Source organism: Nomascus leucogenys, chromosome 3, assembly GCF_006542625.1.
Source record: "Nomascus leucogenys isolate Asia chromosome 3, Asia_NLE_v1, whole genome shotgun sequence".
In the NCBI taxonomy this organism is placed as follows: Eukaryota; Metazoa; Chordata; class Mammalia; order Primates; family Hylobatidae; genus Nomascus; species Nomascus leucogenys.
This window is the reverse complement of record NC_044383.1, coordinates 33173011-33194868: the sequence shown is the minus strand read 5'-3', so window position 1 is coordinate 33194868 and position 21858 is coordinate 33173011. Positions and strand designations below refer to the sequence as shown.

The window sequence follows — 21858 nt, the reverse complement described above, 5'->3', positions numbered from 1 at the left end:
CACTAACCTGGTTCTCAAACAGGCAGGATTCAGAGCACTGGATATCTTCCTTCGATGAGTAAACCTCCTGCAATGAAACTGTTACTTAATAGGAAGTTCAGCACCTTGAATCTTAATTTATTGCAGTCATTGTGATATGTGCTATTTTTCTAGGTACTGCACTTATTCTTGAGGATATTGGGGTGGGGTGTGGTAACAGATACAGCCTGTAGGCTCTCTCCTCCCTCCCATCTTGGCAGGATAGCATCCTCCCTAGAGCCTCACTTCCCTGGTGGCCCAAGCAGTTACCTGGATTGAAGCTAAGCTGCCAAGGTTTAGTAAATCATCTATATAAATCTTCTAATACATTCACTCAATAGCCATGAGCTTGCTGCTTGTGGTACTTGAGTCTTCTGGTTTTATTCTCAGAGAGGAGTACAGCAGGGACTTCTTTATGAAACAGAGCAAGACCTTGAGGAGGGAAGAACCAATCCCTGACAGACCCTCTGTAGCCCAAGGAGCTTCCCAGCCAGCTTCCTTGCCCTAGGACAGTCCCAGGTCTGGGGCTGGGCAGCTCTTCTAGAGCAGAACTGGTCAGATGCTAGATGACCTCAACCTTCCTCTCCCAGAGTAGGAGAAAGCAGTGTGGCTGGCTCCAGGTAACAAAAGCCAAGACTCTAGGGGCTCACCTGTAAGAGTCAAGGGTTCCCATATTCCAAACTAAGGCAATGGCCAGGTCAGATCCCAAACCCCTGGCCTCAACCACACACCTTCTGGTCTTACCAACACTTACTGAGGAGAGAGTTTCCCGTTCTTGACCGGGGATACACTTCCTTTCAGGTGTTCCTAGTGCTTCATTTCCAGCTCTCTCAGCAAAAGGTCCTTCAGGCCTTCCCTCTGCCTTTATCTGAGCCTCCTGAATCTCCCAACTCACCTTTTCTCCTTAATCAAGAAGCAGCATATTACTAACCTACCTGTCCCACTTTGCAGAATTACTTGATAATGTACACGAAGAAAGTTTGGCAAGGCAGCTAGAAAATTTAAAAGTACAATGTTGTAAAGTAAAGCTACATTCTCCAGGTCTCTTAGCATAAAAGCAGAACTACTGTGCTTCATATTTGGTAACTCTAGGTCAGCACTCTAAAGACATCATGCTGCCAGAACATTATTTCATAGGTTATTGTTTTATATCCCCAAATGGATACCAGATTCATTCCAGTTCTACCAAGAAAACATGACTGAGATGCCTTGGATCTGTATTGCTTTTCCCTTCCTTTTGCAATATCCACTTGTTCATTTGTTCATTCAACAAACACCAGAGTAGAGATAGTGGTGAACAACCACCACCATTGCTGCATCATGGATTTTAAGTTATCATCTTACACTCAATTGCCAGGGCCGTGGTCCCTTTACAAAGTAGACAACTCCAGAACTGGTGCTTGGGAAGACATCTTTGAGGTCAGCTAGTCAAACCTTTTGTTTTACAGATTTAAACTGATGCTGAGAAAGATGACGCTTCTTCCCCCAACTAGTAAGTTACTGTGGGGTGAGTGCAGAGCACAGGCCCCTTCCCACCCCTTGTGTGCTCTTCAGGAGCCCATCTGTCTCAGCCAGAAGACAGAAACAGAGGGAGGTCCTGAGAATTGAGAAGGACATTGGTTGGGGTGGGCAAAACACTGTCTCCTTCCTGTCCCTGGCCTGTGAGCCTACACACAGGCAGAGCTTTTTCTTTTTGAAAAGAATCGCAGCCTCAACTGGCCTTAGCAGCAGGTTAGGGCAAAGACAGAGACGGGGTCGTCTTCCGCGCTGGTGGTGCTGGCAGTGGTGGGAGGGGAGGGCAGGCCAGGGCACTCGCCTATTGTAGGTCTGGATTGGATGCTTCCACTCATTCATTTCCTTTTAATTAACCTGCATTCCTGGAGGAGAAATATTTATGTTGGCTCCCATAGAGGCAATCCTCAGACTGGAAAGAAGGGGGAAGAAAGCCTGTCTTAGCAAAACAATATCTCTAAAGAGCTCAAGAAGAGAAAATAGGAGAACAAAATGCCATTAAAATAGCCTTCTACCCCCACCGGAGTCAATGAAAACTTCATTTCACATGCTAATCCGCCACTCCGCCCCCTTGTCTTCTCACAACACCTTTTCCGAAAGTGTTTGGGAAAAGTCTTCGCAGTCAGTACACAGCTCCCTGCAGCTCAGACTTCTCCTTGTGTTAGTTCAGGGCCCCAAGTGGGGCTCTCGCTCCAGCAGCGGCTTTTTTCTCCCCCACTTTAATTTAAACAAAGACTTCAGAGTTCATCAACCTCCCACTGAAATTCACAGCTGCTGAACAAACTAATCCCCTCTCCCGGCCTTTCTTCCCTTCAATGGGCTCTTGGCTTCAAAGACACTTTGGGAAAGGACTTTGCTAGGGCTCACACTGCTTCATCAATAGAAGTTAGTGCAAGTATTATCTGAAGAGCAAGTGGCTTTACAAACAAATACTGCCTAACAATCCCTCCCTCCCAAACACACACACATCTAGCCCACAGACATGATGGGATCTACAACAGGATTAGGGCTAGTATCCCCTGGCTTCACACCCAGTCCCTTTGTATAGCTGAGCTCAGCCCTGAAGTGGGGTGGGGAAAACCCTGGAACTGAACACCAGGCACGGATGAAGGGAGACAATCCCCCCACCCCCAACACACCCAGCAGAGTGACCACAAATGCTGCAAGGAGAGAACCTAATTCAGTGGGACTGGACACCTTCCTTTAACTTTCTTGATTTATCTCTCCCTAAGCCTCTCCCCTGCCTTACTAGGGTGCAGGAAGCAAGAACAAAGAGGACTAGAAAGGTAATGGCAAAACAGAACCCAGAGGAGGCAGTGACTGGGAGATGACAGAGGAAACCAAATCAAAGCAGCTTTATTGCACCATTAAGTACATCACTGCATCAAATACAGTGCCACAAATGCAAATCCAATCGGAGAAGGTAGCCCTGAGACATGTGGTGGCTGTGAGGGAGAAGGACCCCCAACCCTTGAGGAGCAGCGCTGGAAGAGAATCGTTCCTTAATATGGCTCCAATTCCAGAACTGGGCTTTATCATCACAGAAGGAATGGCCCTGGGCTAAGGCTCCAACATAGGTGGAGTCAAGGGCAGTTCCCCATAGGCTGTGGTTCCCCTGCTCCTATCTCACAGCCTAAGACAGCTTCCAGCAAAAGGCGGTTCATCCCTTTTACCTTCCATCCAACCTAGCCCACCCTTACTAATGCCAGCAGATGAGAAATTCCATTTTAACAGCACCAAAGTTTCCTCTCTTGGTTCTGCTCAGCACCCATCCCTCACGTCCATGACTTGTTCAAAGGGTGAAGAGCAGTCAGCTCTACCCCAGACCCTGGGCTACAGAGAAATACGGACCTGGAAATACGAAGTCAGAGGCAGGGAAAAGGTAAGGGCAGGCTCATAAACCACAGAAGGGAGAAACAAAAGACCCACATGATGGGTCACAGCAGAGGTAGGCTTAAAAGTAACAATCCTGTTCAACCTCTCAGAAGCCACTTAAATAGAAGATCCCTGGGGGAGAAGATATCCTGCCCCAGGTCCTTACAGAGTGTAGTATTAGGGAGAGTGAAGAACTGACTCTATGCCCTGCCTCCAGGCCTGAGAGTGTCTTGGACAAATCCTAGAAGGCCAGGCATAAAAGAGTAAAAAGCAGGCACTCAGCTGGTTTGGAGCCAAGCCTACAGCATCACATACCTGGCAGCAAGGAAAAGAGTCGGGAAAAACAAACAGAGTCTGTTGCAAAAGTCCCCTCTTCTGCAGGGAGGAGTTATGTAACAGCAGAAGTGGCCTCCTAGCAAGAGAGGCTGCCTGGTTTAGACCAGCAGCTTATGAGCGATGATGAGGACAGCCTTCAGGATAGGCATGAAGCTGGACACCTCGCTGAAGCTGCTACAGCCCGCCACCTGGGCATGCACTGCGAGGCCCTCCTCAAAGCTTCCTGCATCCACACATCGGGCAACCTCATGGAGCCCAGCCACAACATGAGGTGAGAGCTGTGGAGAGAATGACCCTTAGGTTAGTGAGCCCAACCCAGCTCCTACCCTGGCAGCATGGAAGGAATAAGGGAAGACTTAAGTTCTGGGGCCCAGTCCAGGGAAGATGCACGTATTTTCTGGGGAACCCAGGTCAGTGAGACTTATGGGAAGAAAAGACACTGGGCTTCCTTTGGCCATGGTGATGGTGGAAGTATAGGAGGCAGTGGGAGCACAGCTAGCTGTACTTACTGTGCCCTCACAGAGCTTCTCATATAGACACTCCAGACGCTGGGCTGCCTCTTCCAGCTTCCTTTTTGTCTTCTGCACGGAAAGAAATGGATTCCAACCCCAGCCCCTAAGCCTAACACCACACAGGGCCATAAAGAATCACAGCATATTAGGCTGGGCATGGTGGCTCACGCCTGTAATCCCAGCACCTTGGGAGGCCGAGGCGGGTGGATCATGAGGTCAGGAGATCAAGACCATCCTGGCTGACACGGTGAAACCCCGTCTCCATTAAAAATACAAAAAATTAGCCGGCCGTGGTGGCAGGCACCTGTAGTCCCAGCTACTCGGGAGGCTGAGGCAGGAGAATGGCTTGAACCCGGGAGGCAGAGCTTGCAGTGAGCCGAGATCGCGCCACTGCACTTCAGCCTGGGCGACAAAGCGAGACTCCATCTCAAAAAAAAAAAAAAAAAAAAAAAAAAAAATCACAGCATATTAGAGCTAGAATGGCTTCATTTCACAGATGAAGGAATGAAGGCCCAAGAAGAATAAGTGACTTGCTCAAGCCGACACAGCCAGCAAGGGAATGGCAGACTTCCTCACTCCTGGCTCTACCCCCCTTCCAGTACCCCTGCTGCCTTTAGGTCTCAATGCTGCTGGGTCCTACGACCAAGGAGCTGGACTTCAGACCAGACTCAAAGTCTCTCCCCAGCTCCACGTGGACATCAATTAAGTATAAGATAGAGACAGCATGTCCAGGGGCAGTGAGAAGAGAGTCACACAAGGAACTGGTCCACAGCTGAGGGGTCCTGGAGCCAGCGAGGGGTGCGAGGAGGGCACTGTGAAGAAGGTTCAGACTTACTAAGTCAGTTGCAGACAGGGAGCAGCGTTGGAGAAGTGCCTGGAAGCTGCTCTTCAAGGACTGATGCTCTGGGGGCAGCTCCTTCCTTTCCATCTTCTCAGGTGGCAGGTGCTGAAGCTGCTGATAAAGAAGCAGGGAGAAAGGCCAGAGGGGCAAGCTGTCCTTCTCATGGCTTCCCTAAGGACTAGTCCCCAGTGACTCACTCACAGTCACACTGTTCCCATTACAGCAGAGTTGGGGAGATGAGCAGCCTCCCTTTCTCTGCAGTAAGGACACCTGGTACCTGCCCCCAGTCTCCCTCAGCACATGCCTTGAGGAGTGATGCCCATCTACCATGACCTGCACCCAAGGAGGGCTGGAAGGTTTCCCAAGGGAGGGGAATACATTGTCCCTGTCACCTGCAGGCTAAGTTCTCCTGGAACTCCTGGGGGAGCATGACTCACACCGGAGACAGAGGGCTGTGAGGGAAGAATCCCTCGTAGCTCAGGGGTGAGGCTCATAACTGGAGCAGTAATTGGTGCTGGGGGCATAAATGTCTCTGGCAGCTAAAGAGACAGAAGGAAAGACACATGAGTCTAAGCCGAGAGACTCCACGGCTCTGGTTTTGGGGAGGGGCAGGAATGATAGTGAAAAAGGAGACAGAAGAGTGAGTGTGGGAAACTGGTAAGTGAGGAGACTGGTGTGTGTGTGTAAGAGGGAAAGAGAAAGAGGAGGGTCCTGAGGAAAGAAGAGTAAGTGGGAGGAGGGCAGGGACAGTCTGAGAAGGGGAAGGACTGACTGAATCCTCTAAGGAATTAGAACGTGGTCATTGGTGAACGTGCGAGGGAGTGGGTGGGGAAAGATGCACTGACCTTGTTCCTCTGGAGGTTTCCCCTGGGGGCTGGGGCTTCTTTCCAGGAATCTTGAGGTCCTATAAGATAAAAAGATAGAGGTTTTCCGGCACATAGTGAAAAACACTGGAAGTTTTTTATCTGAAGGCTGGAAGCATTCTTTGAGTTGGAGTCCACCATACCTCCCTCTGCAGACCAGCTACACTCCCAGCCACCCTCCACCCAACAGGGCCCTAGCCCTCTGACTTAAGGAAAGACTCCCAAAGTAGTGAGAGGGGCAGGAGGCAATAACCCAGAAGAGGGATCCATGGAAGGAAGACTGACCTGGGCGAGGAGTCAAGATGCCAGTGGTTGGGAGGACACTAGAGCATGGGGCACCTGGGTCCCCTGGAAGGTATGGCACCGGGAAGCTTGCAGGAGGGGCTGGGGTGTGGGGGACCATGCGGCTGGGACCTAGTGGTCTCAGAGGAAGCAGAGGGAACAGTCTAGGAGTCTCAGGCAGGGAGGTAGAGCCAGGTCGCATGATGTCTGGGCATGCCATGGGTAGAGGGGAACCAGGAAGAGGCCATGTCCCAGGGAATCCCACCGGGTTAGGAGCTTGCACCCTTTGCCCTCCTAATAGCTGTGGCTGAGATGAAGCTGAAGTAGAACAGAAACAGGTCATTTGTCACTAAATTTCAATTCAGGAGCAACTCAGAGCATATGAGGGAGAAACAGGATTGCAATAAAAAATTAATAATAAATGACTAATACATGTATATGGAAATCTATAATTTACAAAATACTTTTAACTATATTCCTTATTTGACCTTCAAAACAATCCCATAGCGTTGAAATAAGCAACACAACACTTTGGTATATTGACAAAGGTACGAAGCCAGTGATAGCATTAGGAATTCAGACTTCAACTTCCAAGCTCCTCTCACTAGACAGACATACAGCTTCCCAAATCCATGCTGGCCATGCCAATTGCTTTCCTGAGACCTCTGTGCTCTGCCCAGATAGATCTTCAGTGACTCACTCACCAGGCCTTACCCCAGGGCTCAAAGGCAAAGGCTGGATGGCCTGGGGCCCAGGTGCCCTGTAGTTACTTATATTCTGCGTCCTGGGGCCCTGATAAGGGCTAGGATGGGAAGGTGCCAAGCGCATCGCTGGTGATGACTGAGGGGTGAAAACCCTTGGCCTTGGAGATGAAGTTGGAACCTATGAAGAGAAAAAAACATCAGCTCTTGGAAAGGAAAGAGAAAGGTAAATAATAGAAAACAGAAAAATAATAGGGAAAATTAATGAAACAAAAACTAGTTCTTTGAGAAAAAAATCAATAAAGTTGATAAACATCTAAAAAATGATAAAGATAAAAAGCGAGAAGATATAAATCATCACCAGAGATCAAACAGGGAATATTACAACAGACCCTGAAGCCATTAAAAATATAAACGAATACTACAGAAAACTTTACATTCATAAATCTGACAACTTATCAGAAATGGACCCATTCCTCAAGAACCACAAACTACCAAAACTCAGTCACAATGAAGGAAGATCCGGATAGTCCTATAACCATTAAAGAGATTGAATTTGTAATTTAAAAGCTCCCAAAAAAGAAATCTCCACGCCTAGATGGTTTCACTGGAGAATTTCACCAAACAGTCAAAGAATTAATACAATGTTTACGTAATCTCTTCCAGAAAATAGAAGGGACACTTCCTAACTAATTTCATGAGGCCAGTATTACCCTGATGCCAGCATAGCAGAAAATAAAACTACACATCAATGTTTCTCATGAACTTAGACACAAAAATCCTCAACAAAATTTTAGCAAATCAAATAATGTATATAAAAAATAATATTCCACAAGAAAGTGGGATTGATCCCAGTTCATACAAAGCTGATCCAATATATTTAAAAACCAATCAATTTAATCCCCTATACCAACAAACTAAAGAATGAAAATAATATGATCACAGAAATGACGCAGAAAAAACATTTGACAAAATTCAACACCGATTCATGATACAAGGTGTTATGGTCTGAATATGCTCCCCAAAGTCATGTGTTGAAAACTGAATCCTCAATGCAACGGTGTTGGGAGGTGGGACTTTTTGGAAGTGTTTAGGTCATGAGGGCTCTGCCCTCATTAATGGATTAATGCCACTATAAAAATGACTTGCAGGAGTGGGTTAGCTTTCTCTTGCACATCTGCCGCCTGCCAGGTGAGGACATAGCAGCAAGGCACCATCTTGGAACTAGAGGGTGGAACCATACCTGCTGGAACCATACCTGGTGGTGCCTTGATCTTGGACTCCAGAACCATAAGAAAGAAATTTCTGTTCTTTATAAATTTCCCAGTCTGTGGTATTCTGTTATGGTGGCACAAAATGGACTAAGACACAAGGAATAGAGGGAAATGTCCTTGGTCTCATAAAGAGCATCTACGAAAAACCTAAAGCTAACATCATGCTTAATGCTGAAATATTGAATGTTTTTCCTCTAAGACTGGAAACAAGGCAAGAACATTCATGTTCACTATTATTTTTTTTTTGAGACAGAGTTTCGCTCTTGGTGCCCAGGCTGGAGTGCAATGGCACAATCTCAGCTCACTGCAACCTCCACCTCCCGGGTTCAAGCGACTGTCTAGCCTTGCCTCCTGAGTAGCTGGGATTACAGGCATGCGTCACCATGCCCGGTTAATTTTATATTTTTAGTAGAGATGGGGTCTCACCATGTTGGCCAGGCTGGTCTCAACTCCTGACCTTAGGTGATCCACCCGCCTCAGTTTCCCAAAGTGCTGGGATTACAGGTATGAGCCACCGCGCCTGGCTCATGTTCACTATTCTTATTTAACAGAGACTGGAAGTCCTAGTCACTACAATAAGGCATAAGAAAGAAATTAAATGCATATAGATTGAAAAGAAAGAAAACTATCTGCAGATTTGCAGACAGCATGACTGTCTAATAGAAAACCCCATGGAATCCACAAAAAACTTCTATAACTATTCAGGAAAGTCACAGGATATAACCAGATCAACACATAAAAATCAACTGCATTTCTATATACTCACAATGAACAAGTGGAAACCAGGAAATTTGATTTTAAACTGCTGAAGAGAAAATTAAATACTTAGTAGGCATGAGCTGACAGGTGATATTAAAAAAATGAAATACTTAAGTATGAATTGGACAAAATATGTACAGGATTGGTGTGATAAAAATTATAAAATGCTGATGGAGAAACATGCCACGTTCATGGACTGAAAGACTGAACCTAGTAAAGATGTCAGTTAGGAACTTGTATTTGAATACTCATAGCAGCTTTACTCATAATACGCCAAATTGGAAACTACCCAAATGTCCTTCAAAGTTTGAATGGCTAAAAAAATTAAAACTAGGGCTGGGCACGGTGGCTCACGCCTATAATCCCAGCGCTTTGGGAGGCCAAGGCGGGCGGATCATGAGGTCAGGAGATCAAGACCATCCTGGCTAACATGGTGAAACCCCGTCTCCACTAAAAATACAAAAAATTCTCTGGGCGTGGTGGCGTGCGCCTGTAGTCCCAGCTACTTGGGAGGCTGAGGCAGGAGAATGGCGTGAACCTGGGAGGCGGAGCTTGCAGTGAGCCAAGATCGTGCCACTGCACTCCAGCCTGGGCAACAAAGCGAGACTCTGTCTCAAAAAAAAAAAAAAAATTAAAACCATGGTACATTCACACCATGGAATACTACTCTGCAATAAGAATGAGTGAACTACTGGTACACAGAACAACTTGAATGAATCCCAAAGAAGTTATGCTAAGGGAGAAAAGCCAATCTCAAAAGGATACATATTGCATGATTCTATTTAAGTAACAATCGTTAAATAACAATTATAGAGCTGGAGAACATATTGGTCAAGCCAAGGATGAGGGAGGCGGGATAAGCACAGCTATAAAAGAGGTAACACAAGAGAGTCTTGTGGTGATGGTAAAATTGAGTATCTTGATTTTGGTGGTGGTTACATACCACAATGTGGCAAAACTGCATAAACACACATAAACACACACATAACAATATGTAAAACTGGTGGAGACTGAATCTGAAATCTGAATCCATGGATTGTACTAATGGCAATTTCTTGGTTTTGATAGTGTACTGTGGTTGTGTGAGATGCCGACATGGGGCGGGGTGTTGTTGGGATGCAGGAGACATCCCAGTACATTTCTTTGCCACCTCCTGTGAATCTATAGTTATTTTTAAATGAAAAGAGACGGGGAGAGGGAGAGAGAGAGGAGAGGAGGGGAAGGGGAAAAGGGGAGACAAGTGAGGGAAGAAAGGGAGGGAGGAAAGGGAGGGAAAAAAGAAAAGGCATTAGGGTGGGGATTGAAGGTGGGACAAGATGAGCCATCAGAGCTTCTGCCTGATAACTCAGTATCCAAATCTCCCTGGATTCTGTTCCCCAGCCCCTCTAGTAAGCATCTGGCCTCACATCTTAACAGTATCCAATCCCCCCGGGCACTTTGGCCAGAACCTCTTTCCTCTCCCTCAGTCCCCGCAACCACACACACACCTCTCCAAACTATCAGCAATTCTGTCAGTTCTATCTACTACGTACTAAGTATTTCAAATCCAACCTCACTGGCTAGCTTTAGTTATTTCATGTCTTCATCATCCCTTACTATAGCCTAACTCCCTCCAGCCTGGCCCTTCCTAATATACAGCTAATTATGTCACTCTTCCTAAAACTGTTCAATAGCTCCTCCCTGTCAAGTTTAAGTTCTTTATCACAGAATGCTAGGTCCTTAGTGATCTAACTCCTACCTGTTGTTCCAGTTTCATCTAACTTCACTTCACAGCCACAAACACCTGTGTTGCAGCCCCAATTAAATAATAGTAATCCTCAAAAGGCCTCGGCTTACTCTTGCGTCAGTGCCTTTGTACATGCTATTCTCTGTGCCTGAAACAGTCTTCACTTGCTCATTCCTTTGCCTAAAAGCTTTTAAGCTTTGAAACTCTGATCAAACATCAGACTCTTTCTGAAACACTCCCTGGACTGCCCCCACAACCTCACCATACAGAGTAAACTACTTTCATCTGTGTGATCTTATAGCCCCTTGCCATACCCCAATCATAGTATTTATGAATTTTACTGTAGCTTTTTTTTTTTTTTTTTTTTTTTTTTTGAGACAGAGTCTTGCTCCGTTGCCAGGCTGGAGTGCAGTGGTATGATCTGGGCTCACTTCAACCCCCGCCTCCTGGGTTCAAGTGATACTCCTGCCTCAGCCTCCCGAGTAGCTTGGACTACAGGTGCGTGCCACCACGCCCAGATCCTTTTTTTGTATTTTCAGTAGAGATGGGGTTTCACCATGTTGGCCAGGATGGTCTCGAACTCCAGACCTCATGATCTGCCCGCTTTGGCCTCCCAAAGTGCTGGGATTACAGGCGTGAGCCACCACGCCAGGCCTATTGTAGCTATTTTTTACATATCTATCTTTCCACTAGACTATGAGCTACTTGAGGGCAAGTATCACGATTTTTGCACCTTTATGTCCTAAGAGCCTAGTAGTTCAATAAACAGTTATTTATTATAAAAAGAACTGAATCTATGTTCTATGGAAGTTGGGAATTTTCATCAGTTTTGTTCACAATATATTCCAAGTGCCCAGAACCATGCTTGGCACGTTAAGTATTGTTGAATGAACAAATGAAACAAGGTCTTACCTGGTGAGAAGGCTGGGATCCCAATCTGTAAGAGGATGTCTCTTTAGAGTGGAGGGTAGCTCCCACAACAATCCGGGGGAAGGGGAAAGGGGGAGACTGTTGGCCCAAGACAGCAGAACCTTGAGCATGAAAAAGCCGATCTCTTAGCTGCTGAACTGGTGGCTATAAGTTTTAATGAGGAAGAGCTGTGTCAAGAAATTAAAACAATCAAGGCCCCAGGTAGCAGTCAAATTTCAGCTGACCCTCTACACCAAGCTTGTCCAACCCGTGTTATTTTGTTGTTGTTCTGTTCTGTTTTGTTTTGTTTTAGGCTTTTAGCAGCCTGAAGCCATGGTTTTTGGTTTCTGTCTCTAGTGGTAAGTGGAAAACGGATGAGGAAGGGGCTTTACTGGCCCAACCAGAAACAGAAACTAAGCACCCACGACTGTATTCTGACCCTTGGACACCCCTGCTCTATACTCTAGCCCCCTTAGAAATGACTCAAGGTTCCCGAATCCCTGCCAAACACTTGCATGCCTCCCTCCTTGCTATTCTTTCTGCTTAGAATGCTCTATATCTGCTGGTAAGCTACTTCTCTTTGAAGGTTCCAGCTCAGCTGTTTTAACCATTGGGAAGCCTTCCTTGACTTCTCCAGGCAAAAATCAGTCCCTTCCCTGGACTCCCACAGTGCTCAGTATAAGCTTCTGTTATGGCACTATAAGTCATCGACATCTGATCTCCCCCCAGTAGATTGTGAGGTGCTTAAGGGATTCCATCTTATCTATCCTAGGAGCTTCAGCATTAGCATAGTGCCTGGAACATGGAAGTGCTCAATCAATGTTAGATGACTGAATGAAATGGTTTGCTCTCTCCACATGGCCCCACTTACCTGAGCACAGTCACTGGGTAGAAAGCTCATGGCAGTGGCCAGGCTGCCCTGGGCTGCCAGGAGGTTGGCATACTGAGTGACCCTGTAGGTTGTGGCAGGGCCTGGGCTCACCCCATGAGGACCCCACAGTTGCTCCAAGCTCCTGTTAAGAACCATCGCCTTCTCCATCAGGTCCTGTAAGGACAAGGATGAGGGTGGTAAGCCTTCAATGAGGCATATCCTGCTCTCTTTTAAGTCCACGCAGCTCATTCAGGGATCTCCCACTATGGGTAGAGATGAGGGTACCTAGCCATACCTAGGTGAAGGCAGCAGATGATGACATGTAAGAACTGTGACAGAGAAGGGCCACCTGGCCTCACCTCCCAAACTGTTAAGATTGGATTTAACTGGACCCATCTGGGTCTTAGATTTTTGTACATCTCTACCTCTTCCTTTTGCTTTTTTACCCTTTCTGCTTATACATCACCAACCACAGACTCTGTTATACTAACTGTTTCATGTGTGACTTTTGTCTCTCCATGAGTCTATGACCCCCACTTTCTGTGGTCACCCACAGAACACCTGGCAGTTTAGATCCACAGAATTTTCCACAGTAGCTAATAGAAGGGCCAAGCCACAATTACTCAAGTACTGAATACATCTGTAAAACCAAACCTGAAATAGGAAAAAAATTATGAAGACTAACACTGAAGCAGCTGCTGCTTAAGTCTTCTCTGAGGGAAGAGAAGATCCCAGACATTCAGGACCTTTCGCTCCTCCCTAACACCGTGGTTCCAGCCTGTCCCAGAAGATTGGCCTCTGCTAGCTCTGCACATCTCCACCACTAGCCTCCTAAGGGCCTGGTGTGGAATGGCCAGTACCCTGCAGAGAAGGGGTACCTGCAGAGCCATGGGGGACAAAGCCTGGTGGCATTTTGCCCAGCACTCCACCAGCCGCTCCACACTCCCTGAGCACACATAACAGAGTCTGGCTTCGGAGGTTAGTGCCCTGCCGCCCTCCTGTTCCATGCGAGTTCCCAGCATGTCTGCAGAGAGAGGAAAATTTCATTAATGGCACAGCTGCCCTGTGTGCCTCTCCTTCTCCTGTTTGGAAACAGGGAGAGGACCATGAGCCTGGGACAAGTAGTTGCAGTGGCTTTAAGACAACACCGAGACTCACCTTGCTGTACAGAGAAGGGGAAAGTTCTCACATCATGGTGTGACAAGACAAGGTAAAACAGGACAACAAAGGATCCCCTCTGAAAGTAGGGGCATGCACTGTGGTCCTTGCCTCCTGGCTAAGCCAGATTCTAGCCTTGACAACATTGCCTGGCCTCCCAGAGCTCAGGCTGCTCCTCCACCTCCCTCCTGCATGCATCCTTTGACTCCATGCTGGGGTCACACCATTTCATCCTGAAGCCTGGGACCACACCTACCACAGAGCTCAGGGAATTTCTCTGTGTCTGAGTATGTCAGTAGCAAAGCCAGTGCCTCTCTCCAGTTCTTCAGGCTACAGGTACACACCACATCCTTCCAATTCTTTTGCACAACACAGGCTAGAAGCTGTAACGGGCAGAGAGGGAAAGAGGCCATCAGCCATCCATCCAGCATAGGCAGCAGGATTCCTGCACAGGCCTCCTGTTAGAGCACTGAGTAGAGGCAAGGGATGAGGTGGGGGTGGTTAGAGTAGAAAGAGAGAGGCAGGCAGATACTCAAACATGGGTCCCAAGGTGTGGGTATCCACCTCACAAGGTCCAAGTAATCCCCTCCCTTCTTCTCCTGCATGATGGGCAGTTACCGAGGAGATTTTAGTTTTCTTCTTGGCCAAGTAGCGCTCCTGTGTTTGCTTCAGCAGATCTGCACCCCCAGCCTGGGCGAGGATAAGGGCATCAGCAAAGCGCTCCTGCTTCAAACACAGCTCCACGGCTGGACCCAGTTCCCCAAGCAGGAGAGCCTGGCTTAGGAGTCCATCAACATCTGCAGGCAGAAGCATCCCCTCTGCATTAGTTGCTCTCAAACCCCAACTTCCTGCCCCCTCAGGGCCCATAGCACACCCTCTATATCTCTATATCACTCAGCGTGCTTGGCTCCAAACTAAGCCCTCAAGCTTCATTCCTTGGCAATAAAATGTATTTTGGTGCCCAGGTCTAAAGACAGGGCCCAAGACAAGGGAGGGAACTGATGTGGCGGTAGCACAGTGTGAGGTGTGCTTGATCACAGTGGGCAGGCCCACAGTGCTTTCAGCAAGAAGGATAGAAGAAAATCTGTTGGTAGAAGGCCTTCCATAGGAAGGACCTATCCATGAAAATCTACAACCAGAGAGAGCTCTAACTGGTAAGCGACTCACTCAGCATTTGAGATGGTGGGAGGAAGGCATGAGGCAGGGGACAAGAAGGGAATGTCTCAAGTCCAAAACCTCCATGCCCACCTAGTCCTAAGCAGAGACTCTCTCTCTCCCTCAGGGTCAGGATACCTTTTGTGATGGGGATCTCCAAAGGAGTCATGTTCTGAGGGACCAGCTCATCAAAGAAGGCTGAGGAAGCAGAGGCTTCCTCTGTGGTGTGTTTGGAGGCCTGTATGAGGAAGGACAGAGGTGACTACTTAGGGATGAACCCAGAAGACAGACAGTGAGCTGGCTTAGCAGCTCTGAGAGCTCTACCGTTTGGCCGTTAATGGGTAAAACTAAAAAAATAGCCAGGTAAGGTTTGGGAAGGGCCATAGTTCACAGTTAAGACACAGCTCTCCACTCCCAGCCCAAAAGCTTAGGGACCCTGTGTCTCACTCTGGTTCTAAGAGAGTGAGGAGTCTGAAGACTTCTACAGATGCTGAACACTTACAGAGAGCAAAGAAAAGGGCCAGGAAGGGAAAGATGCCCAAAAGGCAGGTTTCCTGTATTACCATAGGTCAGGCTGACTAGACTCCTACCACACCTGGCTGCAGAAGGCCTGTTGTCTGTCACTGTTGAGGTCATTTCCCTTGGGCTGAGGACTCTCAGCTAACCCCATGTCACTCTTCAACCATGTGGCCACCTGCAGGGAGAGACCTATGAAAACCACTCTTTCCAGCGTAAGATCAAATAAGCATTATCCTCTTCCTACCTCCATACCCCACCAACTGGACTCTCTAAGATCCCTGATCTATTTTTTTCTGAGAAAAAAACAAACTCCAAGATGTAAAATGCTCACATATGCAATCATAAGGCCAGGAAGAGGTATTCTGAGATGGTTTACTCTGGCAACATTCTCTTCTTCTCTTCAACAAGTACATGTTTCTGATGTGAAAAGCAGCTTACCTTCTTCTGAAGCTCATCTTTACTGTATCCTAAAAGCTTTAGGAATTTCATTCTGGAGTCTTGCTGTAAGGTCACCTAAGAAACCACAGAACACAGAAAAGATTCCATTAAATGACCATAAATGACGGTCTTCCTACACCAAGCTGGGCATCTGTGCCAGTATACCCCCCAATATAGTTCTTTGTACTACTAGAAGTGCCCTCAGCAGTCCAATGGCATCTCTCCCTTTTCCTCCTTGGATCTGACTTACTGATGGGCTATGGGCAGTGTTAACATAGCCCCCTGCCCTTTGCACATGAGAATTTGACCTTTCATTGACTTCCTAGCTCTGTTACCCTGGTAGTCTGGTGAGAGTAAAATGTCGGCTATTCCTAGGCAATATGCTTGTGATTGGTAACTTGCATAGACTGGAACTATGTAACCTAGAAATAATTAATGTGAAGAACATGCTATGCGTTTCCCTGATTGCAGTGGCTCTTGTAACTGGACAGATTCCTTGCGGGGACCCCGGAAGCTATGCTTTTAGAATTGGTACAAGAGATATTGGCTCTTGTGGGCAAGAAGCTTCTAAGTCAGAGCAACTTATGTACCTGCCTGATGTATATTCTCATCTCTTTGCACCTGAGCTGTCTCTGGGGGGCTGAAGAAGAGAACTCTGAATTACTGCAAGACTGCTGAAAGGGCTCCCACAGAAGATACCTGCCTGATGCTACCCTGCTGCGGTCCCTATCCCATATCCTTCCGAGAAGACTGCTGCCAAGTGTAGCCTACAGTAGTCTTGTGAGTCTAAATGGTTTTTTTGTTTGTTTGTTTGTTTTTGACAGACTCTCGCTCTGTCGACCAGGCTGGAGTACAGTGGTGCCATGTCGGCTCACTGCAACCTCCACCCCCAGGGTTCAAGCGATTCTCCTGTCTCAGCCTCCCGAGTAGCTGGGATTACAGGCACCCTTAACCATGCCCCGGCTAATTTTTTGTATTTTTAGTAGAGACAGGGTTTCACCATGTTGGCCAGGCTGGTCTCCAACTCCTGACCCCAGGTGATCCACCCGCCTTGGCCTCGCAAGGTGCTGGGATTACAGGCATGAGCCACTGCACCCAGCCTTGTGAGTCTAAATGTTTCTTTGAGAAGACCTCTGGTAGAAGTTGCACAGGTATGGTAAACAAAGTCAGCTTCCCACTCAACGTCCCAAATACCAAGGAGCAAACCTTTCTGAAGCCCCCGTAATCTTGGTTAGCTGTCCCAGGCCCTTAATTTATTCCACACTGAACCAGGATTTCTAACCATACCTTTCTCATAGTCTCTCTGGTCACCCTTCTCCTTCCATGCCCTTCCCTTGGAAATGTTCACCACACCCAACCAGGAACCATCATGATGGACAGCTCTTGGGTAGCTTTTAAACCAGAATGCCTGGCCAGGCGTGGTGGCTCACGCCTATAATCCCAGCACTTTGGGAGGCTGAGGTGGGTGGATCACCTGAGTTCAGGAGTTCGAGACTAGCCTGGCCAACATGGTGAGACCCTGTCTCTATTAAAAATACAAAAATTAGCAGGGCGTGGTGGAAGATGCCTGTAATCCCAGCTATTTAGGAGGCTGAGGCAGGAGAATTGCTTGAACCCGGGAGGCAGAGGTTGCAGTCAGCCAAGATCATGCCATTGCACTCCAGCCTGAGTGACAAGAGTGAAACTCTGTCTCAAAAAAACAGAAACAAAAAAACTCAAAATGCCCTGTCCTATAGGTCCCTCTGTCCTATAGGTACCACTGTCTCCTTTGTTTAGCGGAGTAAAGGCTGAACTCCTGACCACTCCCTCTCTTTCCCATCTCACCATTCCTGGAACTTGTATCCTGCTTACGACAAAAGCATCATTTCTTATTCTTTTCTTCCCACATCATTCTCTGGCTTCACTGTATAGTCAAGATCTTTCTCAAATCCTCTTTCTCTAACTTCCTGATGTCCACCTTCATAAAGCTCTACTATGCCTAAAGCTCAAATTTCAGGTCCCTCTCAGATGCCCTGGTACAAGCCCAATCCTTTTTGCTTTCTTCTATACAATTCCAAAAATTTGCACAATCATCCCACTGACTGACCAGTCAGCTACTTCCCTTTCTTCCTTCAGATCTCTCACTTGCTCATTTCCTTTGATAGGTATAGTACTTCTCCTGGTGTCATAGGAAACTTGAAATTAAATGAGAACTGGAACTGAACCCATGCCTCCAGCGTACAGTGGCACCTGAACCCTAGGACCCACTCCAACGACTTGCCTTGGGTTACTTGAAACCAACTCAAAGCCTTCTTATGACAATGTGTCCTTCTAACTAATCATTTTCCTTTCTCTTCTTTTTCTCTTTCTTCCCTTTTTTCTTCCTTTCCATTACCTTGCCTGCCCTTTGGCATGATACCGTGAAGGTCTTTGCCTTGGCCCTGGTAAAGTACCTAGGACATTAGCAATAGTAGCAACAAAGGAAAACATCTCGTGTATTCCCCATCTTTCCTAGCCTCTTCCCAAATGGCCTTTGAGCCTCTGGTAAAGGGTGAACGTTTTGTGTCCAGATGGTGGGTATAGTGTGGGGGAAAAACTAATGGGAGTTAAGGCCTCTGAAATCTGGGTCCCAGTGTGCTTGTGCTTCTCCTGCAGTTGACACAGGTTGGAGTTCCAGGCTTTGGGGAGACACTTCCGAGCAGCTAGCCTTCAGGCTTCCCACCTTCAGGAACTGCCACAGCATCTTTTCACTTTGCAGTAAAGCTTGCTGGCTCTTGTTCTGACAGTAATTCAGTAGATTTCCTGATCCCAAGGCCTCCTGCAGCTCAGTTGATCGCATCAGGAATTCAGATTCTGTGGTGACTTGACTGATAAAGACTAGGCGGGGGCAAGCCTGTGGCACCAGATGGGCAGGGGTGCTGAGGAGGCCAAAAGTAACCAGCTTCCCTCCAAACTGGTGAGGAAAAGCAAGAAGGGTAAAGGTTATACCTTCAAGCCAAAAAGTAACACTAAGTCAGGTTCACAGAGAAGGCTATCTGATGGCTGACCCTAGGCTAGGAAATAAATAAAATAAGAGAGTTCCTGGTGGGGTGGAATAGGATCAGGAATTTAGTATTGAATGCATCTCCCTACCAAAACCACTTCTGTACTCTTAGGACCACCCGCTTCAAATTTCACCACACAGTACTCACCTTCTGCTAACCTGTCCTGGTACCACCATTCTCCCAGTCACCTGGGCTAAATACCTCAGCATTAGCAAAGTCTTCATATCCCCTATAGCCAAGCAACGACAAAGTCCTACTTATTCTTGTTCACTGTCTTTCATACAGGTCCCCTCCATCCCATTCCCAGTGATAGCACACCCAGATTACTAAAATAGTTTGCTAGCCTTCTGTTCTTTTCCCTCCTCTAATTAAGCTTTAGACTATCCCTCTATTGTTTGTACCAACCTGCTGCTATTCAGGAGCTTGTGTGGTTTCACAAGGCCACAGGAAAGAGCTTAAGCTCCCCTGCATGCAGTGCACAAACCTCTGCAAAATCAGGGCCAAACCTATCTTTCCCAGCATCTCTCTCCCTGCTTGTTTATTACAATTGCTCCACATCCCTAAAATGCCCGGTGTGTTCCTGCTTCTGTGCCTTTACCCACAACACCCCCACCTGGAGTATCCTTCTCACCAAATTAGATGCCTTATATAAAGCATCTGGCACAAAACAGGACCTTAGAAAAACCCTTTTTACCCCAGCAGTTCTCAACATTGGCTGCATATTAAAACCACGTGGAGAACAACCCAGACTTGCCAGGCCACACCCCAGACAATACAATCAGAAACTCTGGGGGTGGGACTAGGCATCAGTATTTTTTGAATTATTCAGGTTATTCAAATGTGTATCCAAGGCTGACAACTTTTTTTTTTTTTTTTTGAGATGGAGTTTTGCTCTTATTGCCCAGGCTGGAGTGCAATGGCACAATCTCGGCTCACCGTAACCTCCACCTCCCTGGTTCACTCGATTCTCCTGCCTCAGCCGCCCAAGTAGCTGGGATTACAGGTATGCGCCACCACGCCCAGCTAATTTTGTATTTTTAGTAGAGACAGGGGTTTCTCCATGTTGGTCAGGCTGGTCTCGAACTCCCCGACCTCAGGTGATCCACCCGCCTCGGCCTCCCAAAGTGCTGGGATTACAGGAGTAAGCCACCAGCACCTGGCCGACAACTATTTTTTTTTTTTTAGCTTTTACTTTAGGTTAAAAAAATTCAATCCCATGCAGTAAATGTGCATGTTTGTTACATGGTAAACTTGTGTCATGGGGTTTGTGGTACCGATTATTTGGGGTTGATAACTATTGCTTTACTCCCTAACTATTCACCATTTCTTTTCCCAATATCCACCTCCTAATGAACTCTCCCAGTCAGAATTCTTATTTACCGTGACTTCTGCAGCACAAAATCTACAGATTAGTGCTAAACAAAACCATTTTAACTTTTGATTTATATAGTACTTGATAGTTTTACAAAGTATGTACATATATTCTTATTTGTGGTTCATGTTAATTTTCTGGGCAGGCATCACTATCCCTGTTTTACCAATAACAACGGTTAAGTCCTGAGAGGTTAAATGAATTGTTCAAGGTTACCCAGCTAATAAATGACAGAGCTATGATAAGAATTCAGGCCTCTTGACCTCAGAATTCTTTACCTCCCTACTTCTTTTTCTTTTTAAGCTCACAGCCTATTGAATGTGTTAGTCTTGCCTCCCCAATAAAACTGTTGGCTTTGAAAACAAGAACTTCCACTTGTATACATCTGTTTTCAATTCAAAACTAATATTTAAAGCATTGTACCAAGTGCTTCAGGGCCTTGTCATTCAAAGTGCTAGTCCTCAGACCAGCTGCAAGGACATCAACTGGGAGCCTGCTGAAAAATCAGAATCTTGGGCTTTACTTCCGACTCAATGACCCAGTTTCTGAATTTTAATAAGATCCCCAAGTGATGTGGATGCACATTAATAGTTTGTGAAGCACCGCTTTGGGGATATAAAAATCAGCAAGACATAGTCCCTATCCTTAACGAGTCTATTACTTAGCAGGGTAACATGCATATATGTATATAAATAACTTTAGTATAGTTAGAATGTATCATTACCAAAGTGTAAGTCTGTGAGATTATAGACAGAGGTTAATTTTGACTTGGGTTAAAGACAGGCATCAAGGAGGAGATGGTATTTAAGAGAGGGGCCTTGAAAGGCTGTGGTAGCATTCAATGGGCCCAGGAGAGAAGCTGAAGGTTAGGGTACAAGCAGAGACAGGAAGAGTTGAGGAGTTATTTACAAAACAGAAAGAAGTCATATGTAACTGGAACATAGAGAACATATGAGAATGAGATGGAAATGGAAAGGTAAGTGGAGCCCTGTGCACATTTAGCCTTGTCTATAAAGCAATGGGATGCTCAAAGGTTTTGAACAGAGAAATGACAGAATAAAATCTGGTTTTTTTTTTGCCTTCTTTGTAGTTCCTTACTACCAGTCCAGACATGTAAGGGTTAGAGAAAAGATGGAATCTCAGGCTATTTCTCCACAACTGAGAGTTCTAAGGCAGTCAACTCCTTTAAGACAGGACTGGCAGAAGATATAGAATGGGTGAAGTGAAGAGAGGGAAGCTATAGTAACTCTCTCCTTGAGAGGTAAAGTGGGATCCATTCTGAGACAGAGGCAGTGGGAATATGTCTCCTACAAAACTTAGCTCCATGCTGGGCACATGGTAGGTTTCACAAACATACACACACACAGACACACACACACACACCTATACATCCACTACACTTACAGCAAATGAAACACCTGTTGGTCTTCTAACCCATTTGGGGGGTTTTTTCAGGGGAGGTATCAGTGATGCTTGTGCCACTTGCTCTGGCACCTGCAGTGGTGGGAGAGGCTGGCCTTTGCTGAAGGAAGAGGAGATCTGGGGGGGAAAGACACCTGCGTCGCCATCCTAAAGTGACAGTTTAGTCAGGAACTCCACCTACAAACTCCATTTTGGGAGGAATCCTTGAGACACCCAATTTGACCTAGAAAGGTCAGACTCCCATATTCTAGGGGATGGGGAAGTGAGTGGTAGCGAGGGTGGGACTCCCATG

At 46.7% G+C, this 21858-nt stretch overlaps 1 protein-coding gene across 11 annotated transcripts in view; it reads right to left on the bottom strand.

Moving 5' to 3' along the window:
- Positions 1-2867: 2867 nt before the first annotated feature.
- Positions 2868-21858, bottom strand: part of SEC31B (SEC31 homolog B, COPII coat complex component) — a 33441-nt gene continuing 14450 nt past the window's right edge. For 6 of the 11 annotated variants that reach the window (XM_030808409.1, XM_030808407.1, XM_030808415.1 and 3 more), the window contains 17 exons: positions 21549-21683; positions 18451-18681; positions 15750-15824; positions 15388-15486; positions 14931-15030; positions 14256-14434; positions 13894-14020; positions 13358-13503; positions 12480-12653; positions 11612-11773; positions 6944-7121; positions 6243-6557; positions 5940-5998; positions 5487-5633; positions 5089-5208; positions 4251-4322; positions 2868-4019 (listed from right to left, as the gene is read on the bottom strand). In XM_030808409.1, coding sequence (XP_030664269.1) covers positions 3840-4019; positions 4251-4322; positions 5089-5208; positions 5487-5633; positions 5940-5998; positions 6243-6557; positions 6944-7121; positions 11612-11773; positions 12480-12653; positions 13358-13503; positions 13894-14020; positions 14256-14434; positions 14931-15030; positions 15388-15486; positions 15750-15824; positions 18451-18681; positions 21549-21683 — 2499 coding nt within the window. In that variant the 3' untranslated portion in view covers positions 2868-3839. The remainder of the gene's footprint in view (positions 4020-4250; positions 4323-5088; positions 5209-5486; positions 5634-5939; positions 5999-6242; positions 6558-6943; positions 7122-11611; positions 11774-12479; positions 12654-13357; positions 13504-13893; positions 14021-14255; positions 14435-14930; positions 15031-15387; positions 15487-15749; positions 15825-18450; positions 18682-21548; positions 21684-21858) is intronic. The other 5 variants (XM_030808412.1, XM_030808428.1, XM_030808443.1 and 2 more) reach the window with 3 other exon arrangements.